This window comes from Phalangium opilio, unplaced genomic scaffold (genome assembly GCF_054372755.1).
Source record: "Phalangium opilio isolate 3A_F unplaced genomic scaffold, DU_Popi_V2 ptg000048l_1, whole genome shotgun sequence".
Taxonomy (NCBI): domain Eukaryota; kingdom Metazoa; phylum Arthropoda; class Arachnida; order Opiliones; family Phalangiidae; genus Phalangium; species Phalangium opilio.
This window is the reverse complement of record NW_028324170.1, coordinates 6,187,120-6,206,886: the sequence shown is the minus strand read 5'-3', so window position 1 is coordinate 6,206,886 and position 19,767 is coordinate 6,187,120. Positions and strand designations below refer to the sequence as shown.

Genomic DNA, 19,767 nt, shown 5'->3' with positions numbered 1-19,767 from the left:
TCCAAAAATGTTACCTACAATTTCCAGGAATAACTTTCTGCCGATTTCCTCTAATAATGGGCTTGGTCTTTACTCTTTAGAGGTTCACTACCCCGTTCTCCATCTTTTAAAATGGTGGTCACAAAAGTAACTTGGCAATTAGCAATTTATGGCGCCCTCCTCCTGTATTCAGTGTTGCCATACACCAAAAATTCAACCAATTCGAATTCAGATTTCTTTATTTTTAATCATTTCAATCATTCTTAGTTTATAAAATTTCTGATAATCATATGGCAATGTTTTCAAGTTTTTTAAGCCTTTTTCTAACAGTGTCATGGCTTGGTTCGCCGCGATTAAGTCTTTGTTGCCATAAGGGTCCTTTTTATCGTAAAAATTACATTCTAGGTGTCGCCAAAACACATTGACAGCGACACCAAAGTCTAAGGCAGTCATGTTATGGAACCATAAAGCTATAGGAAAGGGAAAATTGTAATATAGTAGAAAATTGACGCTACCAGCCAGCCAGACAGCCAGCCAGCCAAGGGGTCAGACTATTACTTTTGCATCCCTGAAGAGCGCAAAAGTAAAAATTGGAAAATAAACCTTGCCTGGTATAAATAAAATGTCTCCAGGTTCCATGATGCATTCATATCGTGTTGCCTTTGCAAATAATGGATATTTTTTCAAATCAGGATTTTCAATATCTGTAACTTCAGACTTATCACCTTTGATTGCAAAATATATATATATTTTTTTACATATAAAAAACTGAGCCAGTTCTAAATGGAGGGGGGAAAAGAGGAGCACAAACCATTCATATAAAGATATGGAACATCATCAGGTGGAAAAAGAACTGCCTTTTTCCGTCCAACAACTTGCATTAGAATATTATCCATAATCTAAAAATATTTATATATATATATTTTTTTTTTTTGGCATATGGTTGTAGTGTCCCTTTAAAGAGACCGTACTATAGGGGGTGTTTCCGCCAGAGTAAAAAGGGGGAAGAAATAGGGGGCGAAAACCGGTTTTCAGGGGATGTCAACATGGCGTCCTAACGTGGCGGGCAGTCGGCAAGGGGAGAGGAAAGGGGGAAGCTAACTTGACGTCACGCGCAAAGACCCTAAGTGTCCCTTTAAAGAGACCGTACTATAGGGGGTGTTTCCGCCAGAGTAAAAAGGGGGAAGAAATAGGGGGCGAAAACTGGTTTTCAGGGGATGTCAACATGGCGTCCTAACGTGGCCAGAGCGGGCAGTCGGCAAGGGGAGAGGAAAGGGGGAAGCTAACTTGACGTCACGCGCAAAGACCCTAAGTGTCCCTTTAAAGAGACCGTACTATAGGGTGTTTCCGCCAGAGTAAAAAGGGGGAAGAAATAGGGGGGCGAAAACCGGTTTTCAGGGGATGTCAACATGGCGTCCTAAGTGGCCAAAGCGGGCAGTCAGCAAGGGGAGAGGAAAGGGGGAAGGTAACTTGACGTCACGCGCAAAGACCCTAAGTGTCCCTTTAAAGAGACCGTACTATAGGGTGTTTCCGCCAGAGTAAAAAGGGGGAAGAAATAGGGGGCGAAAACTGGTTTTCAGGGGATGTCAACATGGCGTCCTAACGTGGCGGGCAGTCGGCAAGGGGAGAGGAAAGGGGGAAGCTAACTTGACGTCACGCGCAAAGACCCTAAGTGTCCCTTTAAAGAGACCGTACTATAGGGGGTGTTTCCGCCAGAGTAAAAAGGGGGAAGAAATAGGGGGCGAAAACTGGTTTTCAGGGGATGTCAACATGGCGTCCTAACGAGGCCAGAGCGGGCAGTCGGCAAGGGGAGAGGAAAGGGGGAAGCTAACTTGACGTCACGCGCAAAGACCCTAAGTGTCCCTTTAAAGAGACCGTACTATAGGGTGTTTCCGCCAGAGTAAAAAGGGGGAAGAAATAGGGGGGCGAAAACCGGTTTTCAGGGGATGTCAACATGGCGTCCTAAGTGGCCAAAGCGGGCAGTCAGCAAGGGGAGAGGAAAGGGGGAAGGTAACTTGACGTCACGCGCAAAGACCCTAAGTGTCCCTTTAAAGAGACCGTACTATAGGGTGTTTCCGCCAGAGTAAAAAGGGGGAAGAAATAGGGGGGCGAAAACCGGTTTTCAGGGGATGCCAACATAGCGTCCTAACGTGGCGGGCAGTCGGCAAGGGGAGAGGAAAGGGGGAAGGTAACTTGACGTCACGCGCAAAGACCCTATAAGGGACCAGCCAACTCACATCATAGTGTGTCCATAGTGTAACACCGGCAGATGCTACTCTGAACACACTTGAAAAGAATTGTTCATCTTGATAATATTGTGGGAAAATGATATCATTATTGACAGATGGAAATTGCTTTCTAATATCAGCTACTTCTTTTCTCGCATTATCCCCTAATGACCTCAAATAGTAAAATTCATCCTCGGAGATAAAATAGGTGCCATTCTTGCGTTTTGAAGCGCGTACAATTAGTTCATCAAATGGAAGAGACCTTAAAATCATTATTAGAGTAAAGTCTATAGACCCTTAAAGAAAATCGTTCAAATTTCCCAACCGTCTTTTGAGGATTGACAGAGCATTCTGGGTAATCAGTATATTAATCTGATTGGTTTAGACGGCTATGGGCCGATTTTGCGCAGTAGTGGCAAGGAAGTGTACTTTAAAAAATTTAATGGCGGAACTTGGGAACTGAAGTTTCAGGTGAATGTGATTTAGGAACTGTTTTAGAGCAGATTTCACTTTATCACAAGCTCACAACGTAATTACCTTGTTGTTTTTCGCAATGGAGTCTCAAATCGTAGAAAGGTAAGGAGATTTCCAAAGCTTGTAATTGAAATTACACAGTTTTAGATTTTGGCAAAGGCTTAGTAAAGTTTTTATAATTTATTCAACGAAACCTTTCGCCACTAGATGGCGTTTGTACTCTATTGAAAAAATCCGGACTCGGCGATATAAGGTGTCCAGCTTGTTTATTTTCTTTAAGGGTCTATTGTGGAAAATATTTTGGATCGATTGAGGCAAAAGGCTTTACTTGTAAAGAAAATTTTTCTTTAAAAAATCCATTTTGGGATTTTGTGATACGTGAATTTTCACTTCTTTCGCGCTGCCAACTGTTTCTGATAAATTTTGGGCGTTTTGCCATTTCTGAACGCAGCATCCAATATTTACTCCTTTCAATAACGCCGGTCTCCGCTTTATTAATTTAATTTAATTTAAATTAAAATATAATAGTGAGTGTAATACTAATTTTAATTAAAGTTACTTTCAAATAAATTTCATTTCTAAATTCTTCTTCAGACGGTTCATTGTATATTTCTATTAAATTACTCGCAATTACTTCCATAAAAAAGTTTCTTAATTTAATTTTTTTACAATTTAATGTAATTAAGGCAATCCCTAAATTACCGCCAACTTGGAATCTGCCGAAAATTGCCGAAAGTAAAATAGTACTTTTGCCACTATGCGTCGTCTGCTAGAAAACACCCTTTGGCTAGACTGACTTGGCTTTCGATTTAGGCGGTAAAATAGAGTAGTAATTCGGCAAATCAAAAGACTAGGCGGTAAAATCCAAAAAACCATGATTAAAGCTAAATAACGACTTCATTTGAACGAAAGACCATTTAAATACGTTTAAATATTACAAATCAAAGTAATTAAAACGTTTTCTCTCAACAAAAAGCCGGCGATACAGTAGTGTGTTTATTTTCGGCATTTTTCGAAACAAAACAAAATTAAAGCTAATTAACGAAGTTTAAATTAATCTCATAATGCTCTTTCAAAATTTTCGGACATTTAAACATCACTTAAGTGGAAAAACTATACTTAAAATCCACTAAACTCCTCCATTGTCTAACGAAATGCCATTTAAACACGTTTAAATAATACTAATCAACGTAAATTCGAACGTTTACTCTCATAAAATAACAGCGCGAAAACTTAGCGGTAAAATTGTCTCTTCATTTTTGGCATTTTCCAAAAGAAAGAAAGAAAAAACACTAATTAAAACTTCTATTGGTTCTATCCAACCATTTAACGCAAAAAAAATTAAATTTCGGCAATTTCCAGAAAAACCGTATATATAGCTAACTAACGAATTAAGTAAATTGTTTTCAAATACCAAATCGTTTTGCCTGTTGTACCGAACCACGTAGCACATAAATTGACAACAATGACCATTAAAATAATTTTATAATTAACTTTAATCATTATTAATATTCCAATTTAAACATCAATTCGCTTAATACCGATTAAGTTTCATCATCGTCTAATGCAAATGCCTTTACACACCTTTAATCATTAATTACCAAAGTTAATACTTAAATGACTTCGTTACGATTTATCTCATTCAAATAACCCGCTACAACAACATGGCTGTCCAAACCAGGCGGTAAAATAGTGTATGGACACTTTCGGCACTTTACAAAAATCACGTCAGTTGCCTACTCTAGAGCCTAGATGGCAACCCCATCCCCATCGCCGTGAAACAAATCGATAGAAAAATGGCTGGCCAAAACCAGGCGGTAATTTAGTGTATGGACACTTCGGCATTTTACAAAAATCACGTCAGTTGCCTACTCTAGAGCCTAGATGGCAACCCCATCCCCATCGCCGTGAAACAAATCGATAGAAAAATGGCTGGCCAAAACCTATGGACACTTCGGCATTTTACAAAAATCACGTCAGTTGCCTACTCTAGAGCCTAGATGGCAACCCCATCCCCATCGCCGTGAAACAAATCGATAGAAAAATGGCTGGCCAAAACCAGGCGGTAATTTAGTGTATGGACACTTCGGCATTTTACAAAAATCACGTCAGTTGCCTACTCTAGAGCCTAGATGGCAACCCCATCCCCATCGCCGTGAAACAAATCGATAGAAAAATGGCTGGCCAAAACCAGGCGGTAATTTAGTGTATGGACACTTCGGCATTTTACAAAAATCACGTCAGTTGCCTACTCTAGAGCCTAGATGGCAACCCCATCCCCATCGCCGTGAAACAAATCGATAGAAAAATGGCTGGCCAAAACCAGGCGGTAATTTAGTGTATGGACACTTCGGCATTTTACAAAAATCACGTCAGTTGCCTACACTAGAGCCTAGATGGCAACCCCATCCCCATCGCCGTGAAACAAATCGATAGAAAAATGGCTGGCCAAAACCAGGCGGTAATTTAGTGTATGGACACTTCGGCATTTTACAAAAATCACGTCAGTTGCCTACTCTAGAGCCTAGATGGCAACCCCATCCCCATCGCCGTGAAACAAATCGATAGAAAAATGGCTGGCCAAAACCAGGCGGTAATTTAGTGTATGGACACTTCGGCATTTTACAAAAATCACGTCAGTTGCCTACTCTAGAGCCTAGATGGCAACCCCATCCCCATCGCCGTGAAACAAATCGATAGAAAAATGGCTGGCCAAAACCAGGCGGTAATTTAGTGTATGGACACTTCGGCATTTTACAAAAATCACGTCAGATGCCTACTCTAGAGCCTAGATGGCAACCCCATCGCCGTAAAACAATACAAAACAATGGAAAAATGGCTGTCCAAAACAGGCGGTAAGATATGATATCAACACTTTCGGCAATTTCCAGAAAAACCCTATTTAAAGCTAACTAACTAATTAAGTAAATTGTTTTCAAATACAAAATCGTTTTGCTAGTTGTACCGAACGATGTATCGCATAAATTGACAACAATCACATTTAAAATAATTTTATAAGTAACTTTCTTCTATCTCGGCATTATAATTTCCTAATTTAATCATTAATTAAAATGAGAAACCCCTTAAAACCGATTATACTCTATCATTGTCTAATGCAAAGAGCTTTAAATGCGTTTATTCATCACTTATTAAATTTTATTTTACTTTAAAGTCTTCATTACGATTTCTCGCATTCAAATAACCCACGGCCAAAAATGGCTGTCCAAAACCGACGGTAATTTAGTGTTCTATACTTTTTCGGTACTTTACAAAGGGACCTAAGTTACTGTAGAGTCTCTACATGGCAAACACTTTGCTGTAAAACAACTCACGAGAAAAATATTGCTGTAGGAAACAGGCGGTAAGGTAGAGTAGAACTATAAAAATATTTGGTGTTCCAAAAAAACTTACTTAAATAGTTTTTAGGTTTAATTTGGGTGTCTTATGAAAATGCCGAAACCAGGGATAGATTTAATTTTAGAAGTAGGAATGGAGAACAGAGTAATGTGGGCGCGCGTTAAAATCCCGGACCCCCTTCCACGGGACGGAGGGGTATGAAAGAAGCTAGGCGAGTCATAGTGACAGAGGTAAAAAGGAATTACGTATTTTTCGCCATCCACGTCAGCAACGTCATCAAAACGTAGTTTAAGTGAGTCAATAAGACCATTTAAACTTTTCGTTACGTGCTGGAGGTAGGGGCTCTATACTGGGCTATGAGTCTCCATTCCTACTTCTAAAATTAAATCTATCCCTGCCGAAACTATCTTACTGCCTTGTTTGGACAGCCATTTTTAGCCACATCGTTCATTGAAGGGAAAGTGAATGGGAGAGAATTGTGCTGAGGTGATATTTTCCTTTCGTGTATTTTAAGAGGAAATAATAGAAAGTTTAAGCATAGCATTTAATTGTTTTAGTATGTTTAAGTATAGCATTTAATTGCTCTATTAAGGTTAAGCATTGTGAATTATTTTTTACGTTTGCTCGATATATTAAAAGCGAAAGAGAGGATTATGGTATAACCTTAATTTAAATGGAAGGTTCAATACTCCCTTTAAAATTCTTGCCACCCGTCAACAATACGGGTTTCACGCTTTTAATCCCGCTCCCCTATTTCAAAATTCAAAGAAATCGAGGAGAATTTTGAAAGAGCAAAAGGAAGTATATTCCGACGTTATATTTAGAATGGTCTTAAAGCAAAGCGCGGGTCCAACGGATCCCCTTCAAGGTGACTTTCCTCCTGTACTCCAGTTTTGGCTTGGCGATTTATAAGTGCACTTATAAATCCCGCCCATAAATGCCTCCTGCCTTCGCCAAGCCAAAATTGGAGTTCGTAAGCAAAGTCAACTTGTAGGGGATCCGCTGGACCCGCGCTTTGATTTAAGGCGGTGTTTAGTATTGGAAGTTGCGTCTATTTTCCCAGAAATCGAGAAACATTTTAAAAGCAAAGGAAAATATTAGGGATATATCGGTATCGATACTAGGGATATATCGGTATCGGCACCGATACTAGGGATATATCGGTATCGGCACCGATACTAGGGATATATCGGTATCGGCACCGATATTGGGGTTTCCCGATAGTATCGGATCGCTTGGTTTAACATGATTCTAAACCGAAACTCGTTTAAAATACGTAATATGGCGCTACATGAAATTCTTAGGTCTTTCAGTAATGTATTGATGGTGATATCTTATTTCTATGAATGTCAATCGTGATGATTTCTCATTTATATAAAAAGCACCTGAATTTAGATTATCTAATAACTAAGTTTAATAGAAGTTTAACGATAAAAGGGCCTCTAGTTAAACAAGACGACCCAAGGGCTCGTAATATTAGCCACATCGTACGAGTGAATAGCCCCTCTATACCCTACCCTAATGAGTGGATAGCGCTATCTTTTACAATGCTTAAATGATTTACCGTGCATAAAATCAGAGTGAATAGCCCCTCGATGTCCAACCCTAAACAGTGATAAAATTTTTACCCTTATAAATTTACTTATGCTGTAATTGTAATATTCCGACGAAAGAACTCAAGTTGGGTGTTTTACCAAATTCTTTCTCTTTCAAACGCTTCTGGGCATAAGTTCTTCATGTTATAAATTTATAAGATGCGATATGTATGCGTCGGCATAAGTCTATGTTGTAAACTCATCGAGGGGGTAATCACTAAAACTATCAAATTTATAAGATGCGGTAAGTATGCGTTGGCATAAGTTTATGTTGTAAAGTTAAGTGAGCGTAATGCGTTTGATCATTTTAGCATTGCTAAAGGTAACTCATCGAAGGGATAATCACTATAACTATACTTTCTCATTTAAAAAGCTCGGCATAAGTCCATGTTAGAAATTTATAAGATGCGATAAGTGTGCATCGGCATAAGTCTATGCTGTAAAGTTTTTTTTTTCCAATAGGTTTATGAAGAGTCATAAAAAACTGAATGACCTTGACTGTTCCTAAATTCACACCCTTCTCCTGATTCTACGCTAAAGAGGGCTCGGTTTTACAGTGAAAGCGGGCGTTTTCTCGTCCTTTTAGACATACATTGTTCATTTTCAGCCAATAGTTTTTCTCTCTCGATAAGGCAAATTGTGTCGCCCTTCTTCAGTATTGCTACACAAGAGAGGGGAGTCCCAAACCCCGCTTTTGGTTATTTGACTAGAGGTGTGCGGTTAACCGTTTCAATCGAATAATTCGATCGAATACCGAACCGAATTATTCGATTCGGTATTCGATAAGCCCATTTTCACTATTCGATACGAATATCGAATACCGAACTGACTATTCGGTTAAAGTTCGACTACCATAAATTTAGGTCCTTGGCACTAGAGAGACCCACCTTGTTTTAAAAATATCATCCCGATTTTATTTGTCCTCCATCAAAAATTACCAGCAAGTGCCTAGGAAAATTTTTAGAAACACTTGACCACCAATGAGGAGAGGTATTTTGAAATTAAAGAGCTTCTAAATGTTTTTCTCCTTACTTTGTATTAACTATTCGCGAATATTGGGATTGCCACCTGGTTAATCGCGAATAGTTAAGCCTAGTATTCGCGAGTATTAGGGTTAACTATTCGCGAGTATTAGGGTTAACTATTCGCGATTAATCGGTTAGTAAAAAATTTACCAAGGCCCTACTATTCGGTATTCGATTTGGAATAAACTATTTGATTCGGTATTTGATAAGGAAATTTTTTTAGTATTCGATAACCGGTTCGATATCCAAAAAGTACTATTCGCACACCCCTAGAACTTATTTCCTAGGCTAATTTAATGGACTTCTGGCTAAAGACATATTTTCTTTGCGTTTTTACTATTTTCTACGATTTACGAAAAGAGAGAAATGTATGCTACTCTAGAAATGGCACCTTATAGAATCGTGGCCACTGTATCCCACGAGTATTGAATTGGCCAGGCATTAAATCTCACGTTCATGCGGACCTCTTCGTAACTTTACAGTGCATGCGAGATACTGTATAGCCTTAGATCATTGATGAGTGCTGAACAACATTGAAGTACTGCAAAATAATTTTTGCTCTTGTATGAGTTTGGAAAGAGGTTAAGGTGGCTCAAAGTTGTTTACACAAGTGCAAAATTTTTTACACAACTCTCTCCACCAGTGTAGGATTTTGCCCCCGCTCCAGTAAAAAGGTTGGCACGCCCCTGATTATTTTTGTTTGTAATACGCCGAAAACATTAAAACACTATCTTAAAGCCTGTTTACTACAGCAATATTTTTCTCGTGAGCCATTTTTGGCCGTGGGTTATTTGAATGCGAGAATTCGTAATGAAGACTTTAAAGTAAAATAAAATTTAATAAGTGATGAATAAACGCATTTAAAGCTCTTTGCATTAGACAATGATAGAGTATAATCGGTTTTAAGGAGTTTCTCATTTTAATTAATGATTAAATTAGGAAATTATAATGCCGAGATAGAAGAAAGTTACTTATAAAATTATTTTAAATGTGATTGTTGTCAATTTATGCGATACATCGTTCGGTACAACTAGCAAAACGATTTTGTATTTGAAAACAATTTACTTAATTAGTTAGTTAGCTTTAAATAGGGTTTTTCTGGAAATTGCCGAAAGTGTTGATATCATATCTTACCGCCTGTTTTGGACAGCCATTTTTCCATTGTTTTGTATTGTTTTACGGCGATGGGGTTGCCATCTAGGCTCTAGAGTAGGCATCTGACGTGATTTTTGTAAAATGCCGAAGTGTCCATACACTAAATTACCGCCTGGTTTTGGCCAGCCATTTTTCTATCGATTTGTTTCACGGCGATGGGGATGGGGTTGCCATCTAGGCTCTAGAGTAGGCAACTGACGTGATTTTTGTAAAATGCCGAAGTGTCCATACACTAAATTACCGCCTGGTTTTGGCCAGCCATTTTTCTATCGATTTGTTTCACGGCGATGGGGATGGGGTTGCCATCTAGGCTCTAGAGTAGGCAACTGACGTGATTTTTGTAAAATGCCGAAGTGTCCATACACTAAATTACCGCCTGGTTTTGGCCAGCCATTTTTCTATCGATTTGTTTCACGGCGATGGGGATGGGGTTGCCATCTAGGCTCTAGTGTAGGCAACTGACGTGATTTTTGTAAAATGCCGAAGTGTCCATACACTAAATTACCGCCTGGTTTTGGCCAGCCATTTTTCTATCGATTTGTTTCACGGCGATGGGGATGGGGTTGCCATCTAGGCTCTAGAGTAGGCAACTGACGTGATTTTTGTAAAATGCCGAAGTGTCCATACACTAAATTACCGCCTGGTTTTGGCCAGCCATTTTTCTATCGATTTGTTTCACGGCGATGGGGATGGGGTTGCCATCTAGGCTCTAGAGTAGGCAACTGACGTGATTTTTGTAAAATGCCGAAGTGTCCATACACTAAATTACCGCCTGGTTTTGGCCAGCCATTTTTCTATCGATTTGTTTCACGGCGATGGGGATGGGGTTGCCATCTAGGCTCTAGTGTAGGCAACTGACGTGATTTTTGTAAAATGCCGAAGTGTCCATACACTAAATTACCGCCTGGTTTTGGCCAGCCATTTTTCTATCGATTTGTTTCACGGCGATGGGGATGGGGTTGCCATCTAGGCTCTAGAGTAGGCAACTGACGTGATTTTTGTAAAATGCCGAAGTGTCCATACACTAAATTACCGCCTGGTTTTGGCCAGCCATTTTTCTATCGATTTGTTTCACGGCGATGGGGATGGGGTTGCCATCTAGGCTCTAGAGTAGGCAACTGACGTGATTTTTGTAAAATGCCGAAGTGTCCATACACTAAATTACCGCCTGGTTTTGGCCAGCCATTTTTCTATCGATTTGTTTCACGGCGATGGGGATGGGGTTGCCATCTAGGCTCTAGAGTAGGCAACTGACGTGATTTTTGTAAAATGCCGAAGTGTCCATACACTAAATTACCGCCTGGTTTTGGCCAGCCATTTTTCTATCGATTTGTTTCACGGCGATGGGGATGGGGTTGCCATCTAGGCTCTAGTGTAGGCAACTGACGTGATTTTTGTAAAATGCCGAAGTGTCCATACACTAAATTACCGCCTGGTTTTGGCCAGCCATTTTTCTATCGATTTGTTTCACGGCGATGGGGATGGGGTTGCCATCTAGGCTCTAGTGTAGGCAACTGACGTGATTTTTGTAAAATGCCGAAGTGTCCATACACTAAATTACCGCCTGGTTTTGGCCAGCCATTTTTCTATCGATTTGTTTCACGGCGATGGGGATGGGGTTGCCATCTAGGCTCTAGAGTAGGCAACTGACGTGATTTTTGTAAAGTGCCGAAAGTGTCCATACACTATTTTACCGCCTGGTTTGGACAGCCATGTTGTTGTAGCGGGTTATTTGAATGAGATAAATCGTAACGAAGTCATTTAAGTATTAACTTTGGTAATTAATGATTAAAGGTGTGTAAAGGCATTTGCATTAGACGATGATGAAACTTAATCGGTATTAAGCGAATTGATGTTTAAATTGGAATATTAATAATGATTAAAGTTAATTATAAAATTATTTTAATGGTCATTGTTGTCAATTTATGTGCTACGTGGTTCGGTACAACAGGCAAAACGATTTGGTATTTGAAAACAATTTACTTAATTCGTTAGTTAGCTATATATACGGTTTTTCTGGAAATTGCCGAAATTTAATTTTTTTTGCGTTAAATGGTTGGATAGAACCAATAGAAGTTTTAATTAGTGTTTTTTCTTTCTTTCTTTTGGAAAATGCCAAAAATGAAGAGACAATTTTACCGCTAAGTTTTCGCGCTGTTATTTTATGAGAGTAAACGTTCGAATTTACGTTGATTAGTATTATTTAAACGTGTTTAAATGGCATTTCGTTAGACAATGGAGGAGTTTAGTGGATTTTAAGTATAGTTTTTCCACTTAAGTGATGTTTAAATGTCCGAAAATTTTGAAAGAGCATTATGAGATTAATTTAAACTTCGTTAATTAGCTTTAATTTTGTTTTGTTTCGAAAAATGCCGAAAATAAACACACTACTGTATCGCCGGCTTTTTGTTGAGAGAAAACGTTTTAATTACTTTGATTTGTAATATTTAAACGTATTTAAATGGTCTTTCGTTCAAATGAAGTCGTTATTTAGCTTTAATCATGGTTTTTTGGATTTTACCGCCTAGTCTTTTGATTTGCCGAATTACTACTCTATTTTACCGCCTAAGTCGAAAGCCAAGTCAGTCTAGCCAAAGGGTGTTTTCTAGCAGACGACGCATAGTGGCAAAAGTACTATTGTAGAGTTTTTTACTTTCGGCAATTTTCGGCAGAATCCAAGTTGGCGGTAATTTAGGGATTGCCTGTAATTAACATTAAACTCAAAAAAATGACTCCTTGAATGCAGACAAGTTAGCAGACAGATAAACAATAATAATAGCATTACATCCTGGTAGGTTTTCGTATTATTCCTCCATGTACTTTGCAGGAAGTCCGAAGTTGCAACTTTATTACGTTTGCACCATAGCCAAAATTTTCCGAAAGTAGCCAGTTGGGCGATCTCTTTGCGAGTCTGGCAGCTTTGTTTGTGCGGTTTTATTGTTTGTTCACTGCCCTGTGTTATCGATATCCGGAATCAAGAGCGATAAACTAGGAGCTGTAATTAAGGCCTTGCATCGATGGAGGCAAATTCCATTCCCGAAGAGAAATCGACTTCAGGACAAGTAAATTACAATTAATCTAATTACTATTAATAATTTTTAACCATTTAAGTGAATAATTCTTTGATAAACTTGTTAAAAAGGAATAATAAGTCTATAAAGACAGTTTGCACTAAGCCTTTGTCAATATTTTCGCAACTAGAAGCCAAGGCTAAAATATATTTTGTTTTAATTTGTTTACCCGAAATTATTTGTATTGTGAATTACAAAATATCTAGTTTTCTTATATTTAATACGATTGATAAAGACGGAGCAAAAATTTAAACACAAAATCTATTTTAAAATTATAAATGCAAAAAAAAAAAAAAAAAATAGTGTATGGCAAATTTTGACAAATCAGGTCTAAAGGACCAGAACAGGGTTTAACTGGAATTCAACTTAAAATCTGGGCTAGTTTTCCTAGTTCCAAACCTGCATTTGCACTTAAAAATTCCGTACTCATTTGAGGAATAATTTTTCTAATGTGGTATTATTTAAAAAATGTGTTTAGATTCCTGTTACAGTTCTATATGAAAGTCCGGGTAGAAAGGAGTCTACTCCCGAGTTTAGCAAAGAAAAGGAGCTTAGTGTAAAATACTTTGAAAAGTGGAAAGAACATGATCAGATTGAGTTTGTGGAGCTGCTTTTGTCCAAGATGACGCATTACCAACACAGTCACGTTAGCGCCTTCTTAAAGCCAATGTTACAGAGAGATTTCATCTCATTATTACCTAGTAAGTCACGTTCATACTTTATTAATACGTGATACTTTTAAATTATTTGAACTTCCTCCATGTATCGTCAGTTTTTCTTTGAAACTGCGTTCTTAATTTAAATTTTTTCTCTTTGTGTTTGTTATTTATTTTAGAAAAAGGTCTGGACCATGTAGCTGAAAATATCTTATCATATCTAGACGCAAAGTCTTTATGCGCGGCTGAGTTGGTTTGTAGAGAATGGTGCCGCGTTATTTCAGAGGGAATGCTCTGGAAAAAACTTATAGAACGCAAAGTCAGAACTGACACACTTTGGAAAGGATTAGCGGAAAGGAGACTATGGCATGTTTTCATATAATGCTCTAATTTATTTCAAACCACTTTTTGAATTTTTTTTTTCTTTCCCCCAGGATTAAGCATTTGTTTAAGCCAGCGCCTGGTGAGCAACATCCTGGTCACATGTTCTACAGACGTCTTTACCCTAAAATTATACAAGACATTGAGGTAATGGAAATTAAATTCGTTAAAGAGGGGAGGGATGGAAAGTATGGGGTTTTGGTTATATTGTTTTGCATTCTTAGAGCATTGAGACAAATTGGAGATGTGGTCGTCACATCTTGCAACGTATCAATTGCCGGAGCGAGAATTCCAAAGGAGTCTATTGTTTACAGTATGACGACCAGAAAATTGTCAGCGGTCTCAGGGATAATACCATCAAAATATGGGATAGAAGCTCCCTGCAGTGTGTCAAGGTAGGTCTCTCACACACATCAATTTAAGCCCAAGTGTAAATGATTTGGTAAGCTATGTAAGCCTAAAATTTAGGCCTATATAGCCTATTATGTTATGAGTACTATTTTTGCCCTAAATTTTGAGCCTAAATATCCTATTACCTTATGAGTACTATTTTTGCCCTAAATTTTGGGCTTAAATATCCTATTACCTTATGAGTACTAATTTTGCCCTAAATTTTGGGCCTAAATATCCTATTACCTTACGAGTACTAATTTTGCCCTAAATTTTGGGCCTAAATATCCTATTACCTTACGAGTACTAATTTTGCCCTAAATTTTGGGCCTAAATAGCCTATTACCTTACGAGTACTACTTTTGCCCAAAAATTTGTGCCTAAATAGCCTATTACCTTATGAGTACTATTTTTGCCCAAAAATTTGTGCCTAAATAGCCTATTACCTTATGAGTACTATTTTTGCCCTAGATTTTGGGCCTAATATATACTATTACCTTATGAGTACTATTTTTGCCCTTATTTTGGGTCTAAATATCCTATTACCTTACGAGCACTATTTTTGCCCAAAATTTGGGTCTGCGTAGCCTATTACCTTATGAGTACTATTTTTGCCCTAAATTTTGAGCTTAAATATCCTATTACCTTATGAGTACTATTTTTGCCCAAAAATTTGTGCCTAAATAGCCTATTAACTTATGAGTACTATTTTTACCAAAAATTTGGGCCTAAAGAGCCTATTACCTTATGAGTACTATTTTTGTCCATATTTTGGCCCTAAATATCCTATTACCTTATGAGTACTATTTTTGTCCATATTTTGGCCCTAAATATCCTATTACCTTATGAGTACTATTTTGCCCATATTTTGGGTCTAAAATATCCTATTACCTTATGAGTACTATTTTTGTCCATATTTTGGCCCTAAAGAGGCTATTACCTTATGAGTACTATTTTTGTCCATATCTTGGCCCTAAAGAGCCTATTACCTTATGAGTACTATTTTTGCCCAATATTTTGGGCTTAAATAGCCTATTACCTTATGAGTACTATTTTTGTCCATATTTTGGCCCTAAAGAGGCTATTACCTTATGAGTACTATTTTTGTCCATTTCTTGGCCCTAAAGAGCCTATTACCTTATGAGTACTATTTTTGCCCAATATTTTGGGCTTAAATAGCCTATTACCTTATGAATACTATTTTTGCCCAAAAATTTGTGCCTAAATAGCCTATTAACTTATGAGTACTATTTTTGCCCTAAATTTGGGCCTAAAGAGCCTATTACCTTATGAGTACTATTTTTGTCCATATTTTGAGCCTAAATATCCTATTACCTTATGAGTACTATTTTTGTCCATATTTTGGCCCTAAATAGGCTATTACCTTATGAGTACTATTTTTGCCCATATTTTGGGTCTACGTAGTCTATTACCTTATGAGTACTATTTTTGTCCATATTTTGGCCCTAAATAGGCTATTACTTTATGAGCACTATTTTTGCCTAAAATTTGGGTCTACATAGCCTATTACCTTATGAGTACCATTTTTGCCCGAACTTTTTAGCCTAAATAATAATAATAATAATAATAATAATAATAATAATAATAATATTTATTTCGTAACCCAAAGCTACTGGCAACCACAGAGGCATGAGCCTATAGAATGTGGTTACCGGGACAAAACAATACATTAAGAATAAATAAGATACACAAATCAAAAATAGCCTATTACCTTATGAGTACTATTTTTCCCTAAATTTTGAGCCTAAATATCCTATTACCTTATGAGTACTATTTTTTCCCTAAATTTTGAGCCTAAATATCCTATTAACTTATGAGTACTATTTTTACCCTAAATTTTGAGCCTAAATATCCTATTAACTTATGAGTACTATTTTTACCAAAAATTTGGGCCTAAAGAGCCTATTACCTTATGAGTACTATTTTTGCCCAATATTTTGGGCATAAATAGCCTATTACCTTATGAGTGCTAGTTTTAGCCAAAGTATGTCTATGCCCAATTTTTGAGATAGGCCCATAATTTGGTCTAAAATGGGTAACTAGAAGCACTATAATACTTTAGCCCAAAGTTTAGGCCTAAATATTGGGGTCTCCAAAGATCTTACTATTGAGGGCCAAATAGACAGGGACTATATTTAAGCGCAAAATTTAGGCGCCTATAGCAACTTCGACTGGCGCTATATTGTAACATCACCTTACCTTAGGTGCTGACTGGTCATACAGGGTCTGTATTATGTCTCCAGTATGATGATAAAGTTATCATAAGTGGTTCAAGTGATTCAACTGTCAGGTAGATAGACATAAGCTTCCTTCGCATCTACTTTCTTCTTTACACTTCGCGTATGTTCTTGTAGAGTTTGGGACGTTACGACGGGTGATATGGTCAGCACACTAATTCATCATTGCGAAGCTGTTCTACATTTACGTTTCAATAATGGAATGATGGTCACGTGTTCAAAGGTAACACTTTGAGTGAACAAACTTTTGAAACTGTTGGAAATAAATCGTTCTTTTCTTAAGTTTAATTCTTAATTTTTTTCTTCGTTCTTCAGGACAGAACAATTGCAGTGTGGGATATGACGACTCCAACCGACATCAGTTTGCGCCGCGTTTTAGTCGGTCACCGAGCGGCTGTTAACGTGGTGGACTTTGACGAGAAATATATTGTTTCCGCATCGGGAGACCGTACTATTAAAGTATGGAACACGTCATCGTGCGAATTTGTTCGGACGCTGAACGGACATAAGAGGGGCATCGCGTGTCTCCAATATAGAGATCGACTCGTCGTCAGCGGGAGCTCTGATAATACTATTAGGTAATGACGGAAGATGTTTGATAAAATTTGGGGTTATACAGTCGCGTAAAAACAATCAATTTGAGTGATTTCGTTGTTTGATTGTTTAAGGCTGTGGGACATTGAATGTGGGGCTTGTTTACGAGTGTTAGAAGGCCACGAAGAATTAGTTCGCTGTATTAGGTTTGACAATAAGCGAATTGTCAGCGGGGCCTATGATGGGTAGGTACCCAATATGCCTTTATGCAGGGCTCATACAACCTGGAAAACAGGGAAAACCTGGAAAAATCAGGGAAATAAATAGTTGACAAAAACCTCAGGGAAAACTCAGGGAAATTTAGAATTTTTAGTAAAATTCAGGGAAATCAGGGAAATTACGAATTTTTAGTAAAATTCAGGGAAATCAGGGAAATTTGAGTCAAACAGGGGCCGAGTAATTAAGCAAAATGTCCGTAAACAAACCCTACATAGGATTAACATTACACTATACTTTGTAGGCTCATAACTCTGGTTATATTAGAGATATGGGGATGTTCTTTGACTATTTTATAATCCTATTTGCCCCCCATCCAACCATCCTAAAAACGTAGGGCTACGACAAACAGGGGCCGAGTAATTAAGCAAAATGTCCGTAAACAAACCCTCCATAGGATTAACATTACACTAAATTTTGGAGGCTCGTAACTCTGGTTCTATTAGAGAGACGGGGATGTCCTTTGACTATGTTATAGTCCAATATGCCCCCCCCCTCTTTCGATAACATTTGATCCATAGGATACTCCATATACGGGAAAAACCTGGAAAACTCAGGGAAGTATATGGGGAAAAAGCCTGGAAATCTCAGGGAAATTTGTTTTCCAAAAGTTGTATGAACCCTGTTTATGTTTCTTAAATTATTAAACGGTGTTTTAATTCATTTAATGGCAAATGTTAGTAAAATTAAAGTATGGGACCTAGCAGCTGCGCTTGATCCAAGAGCTCCAGCTGGTACACTTTGTCTAAGAACACTAGTGGTAAGTTTACTTAGACATTAAGTTAGTATAAATCAGCGAATTTCTTAAAATAGTGAAATAAGTAATTTAAAAAGTTATTTTGACGGTGGTGCGAGTTTGTTGTTGTTGTTGTTGTTGTTTCCGCGTCAAGCTTCGATACCTCGTGGCGCGAGTTTAGATAGGGAACTCTCTTGTTGGGCAGATTGTGTCTTTGGTTTTTCCGCTTTATTGCAGGAGCATTCTGGCCGGGTATTTCGTCTCCAATTCGACGAGTTTCAAATCGTCAGCAGTTCACACGACGACACCATTTTAATTTGGGATTTTTTAAATTGCATCCCGCCTGATACGCCCTCCATCAAGTCGCCTTCAAGGACCTACACGTACGTCTCTAAATGATGACCTACGTCTTAACGTCAAAATTATAACCTTGGACGAAAAAGTGTCGCGGCAAAATGTCGTTTTTCTCTCTCTCTCTTTTTTTTTTTAAGTGTCAGACGTGAACTCGAATGACGGAGCTTCTCTTAGTCAAGTTGGTGACAAGTTTAAATAACTATAAAATCCTTTTCGCTTAATAGATACCCCCCCCCCAACAACACCCGACAACTCATTTGAACGTGGTTTTAGGTCAAGACTATCGGTGACGAGTCGCGTACGCCAATTAATAAAACTAATCAATAGATTCTATGGAGAAATAAATTTACGTATCGTGCTAGTTGATCTTTGCAAAATACTATCGAACGTTCGAAGGCACTGATTCCATAGAACCTACTGAATTTCTTCAACCGCTAGTGGCCATTTTTGATGAACGATTGGCGGTACTACTACCTATATAGCTAAATTTCTCAATCTGAAACAAACGACACCATTTTAATTTGGGCCTTAGCAAAAGGATAAGGTGAACATCTTGAAATAATTCACGCCGACACGCGTGCGCGCTTTTCTGGTTGGACGGCATGCGGTTATAAATCTCAACTGTAGATAATTTATCTTGTATTAATTAATTATAAAAACAAATTAAAATATTAAATTAGTCTTTAGGCTTTAAATGTAATTTGTTTTTTAAGAGATTTAAACGTAATGGGAAATGGATTTAGCGGACAACCATCCATGACAAAACTGTTAAACTTGCGAAGTAATCTTGGGTTGGGCCTTTTGTCAATGCGTTTTCGATTGTGGCATTCGCCTTTTCGCGAGCAGGTACGCGAACTTCGAGCGGGATTTATTGTGAAAAGGACTAGACAAGTGAGGCGAATTGTGTTCAAGAGCGTTAGAGTTCATAGAAGGCAGTGTTAAATATTGTAGGAAATAGGAATGGGACAGTAACTGATACAGTATCACTGATCATTTCACGGGTGTGGGTGGATATTAAACCTACTTTAAGATAAAGTCAGCTTGTGTGCACTAGACAGGACAAGGCTTAAAGTCTGTTCCTTTGTATGTGTAAATGGTTTAAGCATGGATAAAGAATGCGCGTGCGGAAATTAGTTTTCACGCTATAGGATAGGCAACTCCCTATCTCGAACGACAGCTTATTCTGTATATACTCTGTTACAACATCGGTTGTCAGCACGCGCAAAGCTAGGTCTCTATGTAACTTAGCGTTGTGCGTGCTGACAAGAGACAAAAAACTTCAGGATCTTCAGGATTTA

The 19,767-nt window shown here is 38.1% G+C and overlaps 2 protein-coding genes across 4 annotated transcripts; one reads left to right on the top strand and one right to left on the bottom strand.

The window, feature by feature from the left end:
* Positions 1-200: 200 nt before the first annotated feature.
* Positions 201-12,612, bottom strand: LOC149674009 (tRNA wybutosine-synthesizing protein 5-like). 2 transcript variants are annotated; one of them, XM_089839842.1, is made up of 7 exons: positions 12,526-12,612; positions 3,241-3,366; positions 3,010-3,170; positions 2,217-2,469; positions 791-878; positions 588-683; positions 201-449 (listed from the first exon to the last, which is right to left on the bottom strand). In XM_089839842.1, exons 1-7 carry the CDS (start codon positions 12,526-12,528, stop codon positions 208-210), a joined length of 969 nt encoding a protein of 322 aa, XP_089695968.1. In that variant the 5' UTR covers positions 12,529-12,612; the 3' UTR covers positions 201-207. The 2 variants fall into 2 exon arrangements, with proteins under 2 accessions (XP_089695968.1, XP_089695967.1); XM_089839841.1 differs by having other exon boundaries at positions 588-704; positions 12,526-12,611.
* Positions 12,613-12,721: 109 nt separating this feature from the next.
* On the top strand, positions 12,722-19,164 carry slmb (beta-transducin repeat containing E3 ubiquitin protein ligase slmb). 2 transcript variants are annotated; one of them, XM_089839830.1, is made up of 12 exons: positions 12,722-12,875; positions 13,363-13,585; positions 13,720-13,906; positions 13,975-14,068; positions 14,146-14,316; positions 16,537-16,622; positions 16,687-16,792; positions 16,885-17,147; positions 17,238-17,348; positions 18,061-18,139; positions 18,350-18,498; positions 18,607-19,164. In XM_089839830.1, exons 1-12 carry the CDS (start codon positions 12,831-12,833, stop codon positions 18,626-18,628), a joined length of 1,536 nt encoding a protein of 511 aa, XP_089695956.1. In that variant the 5' UTR covers positions 12,722-12,830; the 3' UTR covers positions 18,629-19,164. The 2 variants fall into 2 exon arrangements, with proteins under 2 accessions (XP_089695956.1, XP_089695957.1); XM_089839831.1 differs by having other exon boundaries at positions 18,350-19,164.
* Positions 19,165-19,767: the final 603 nt, after the last annotated feature.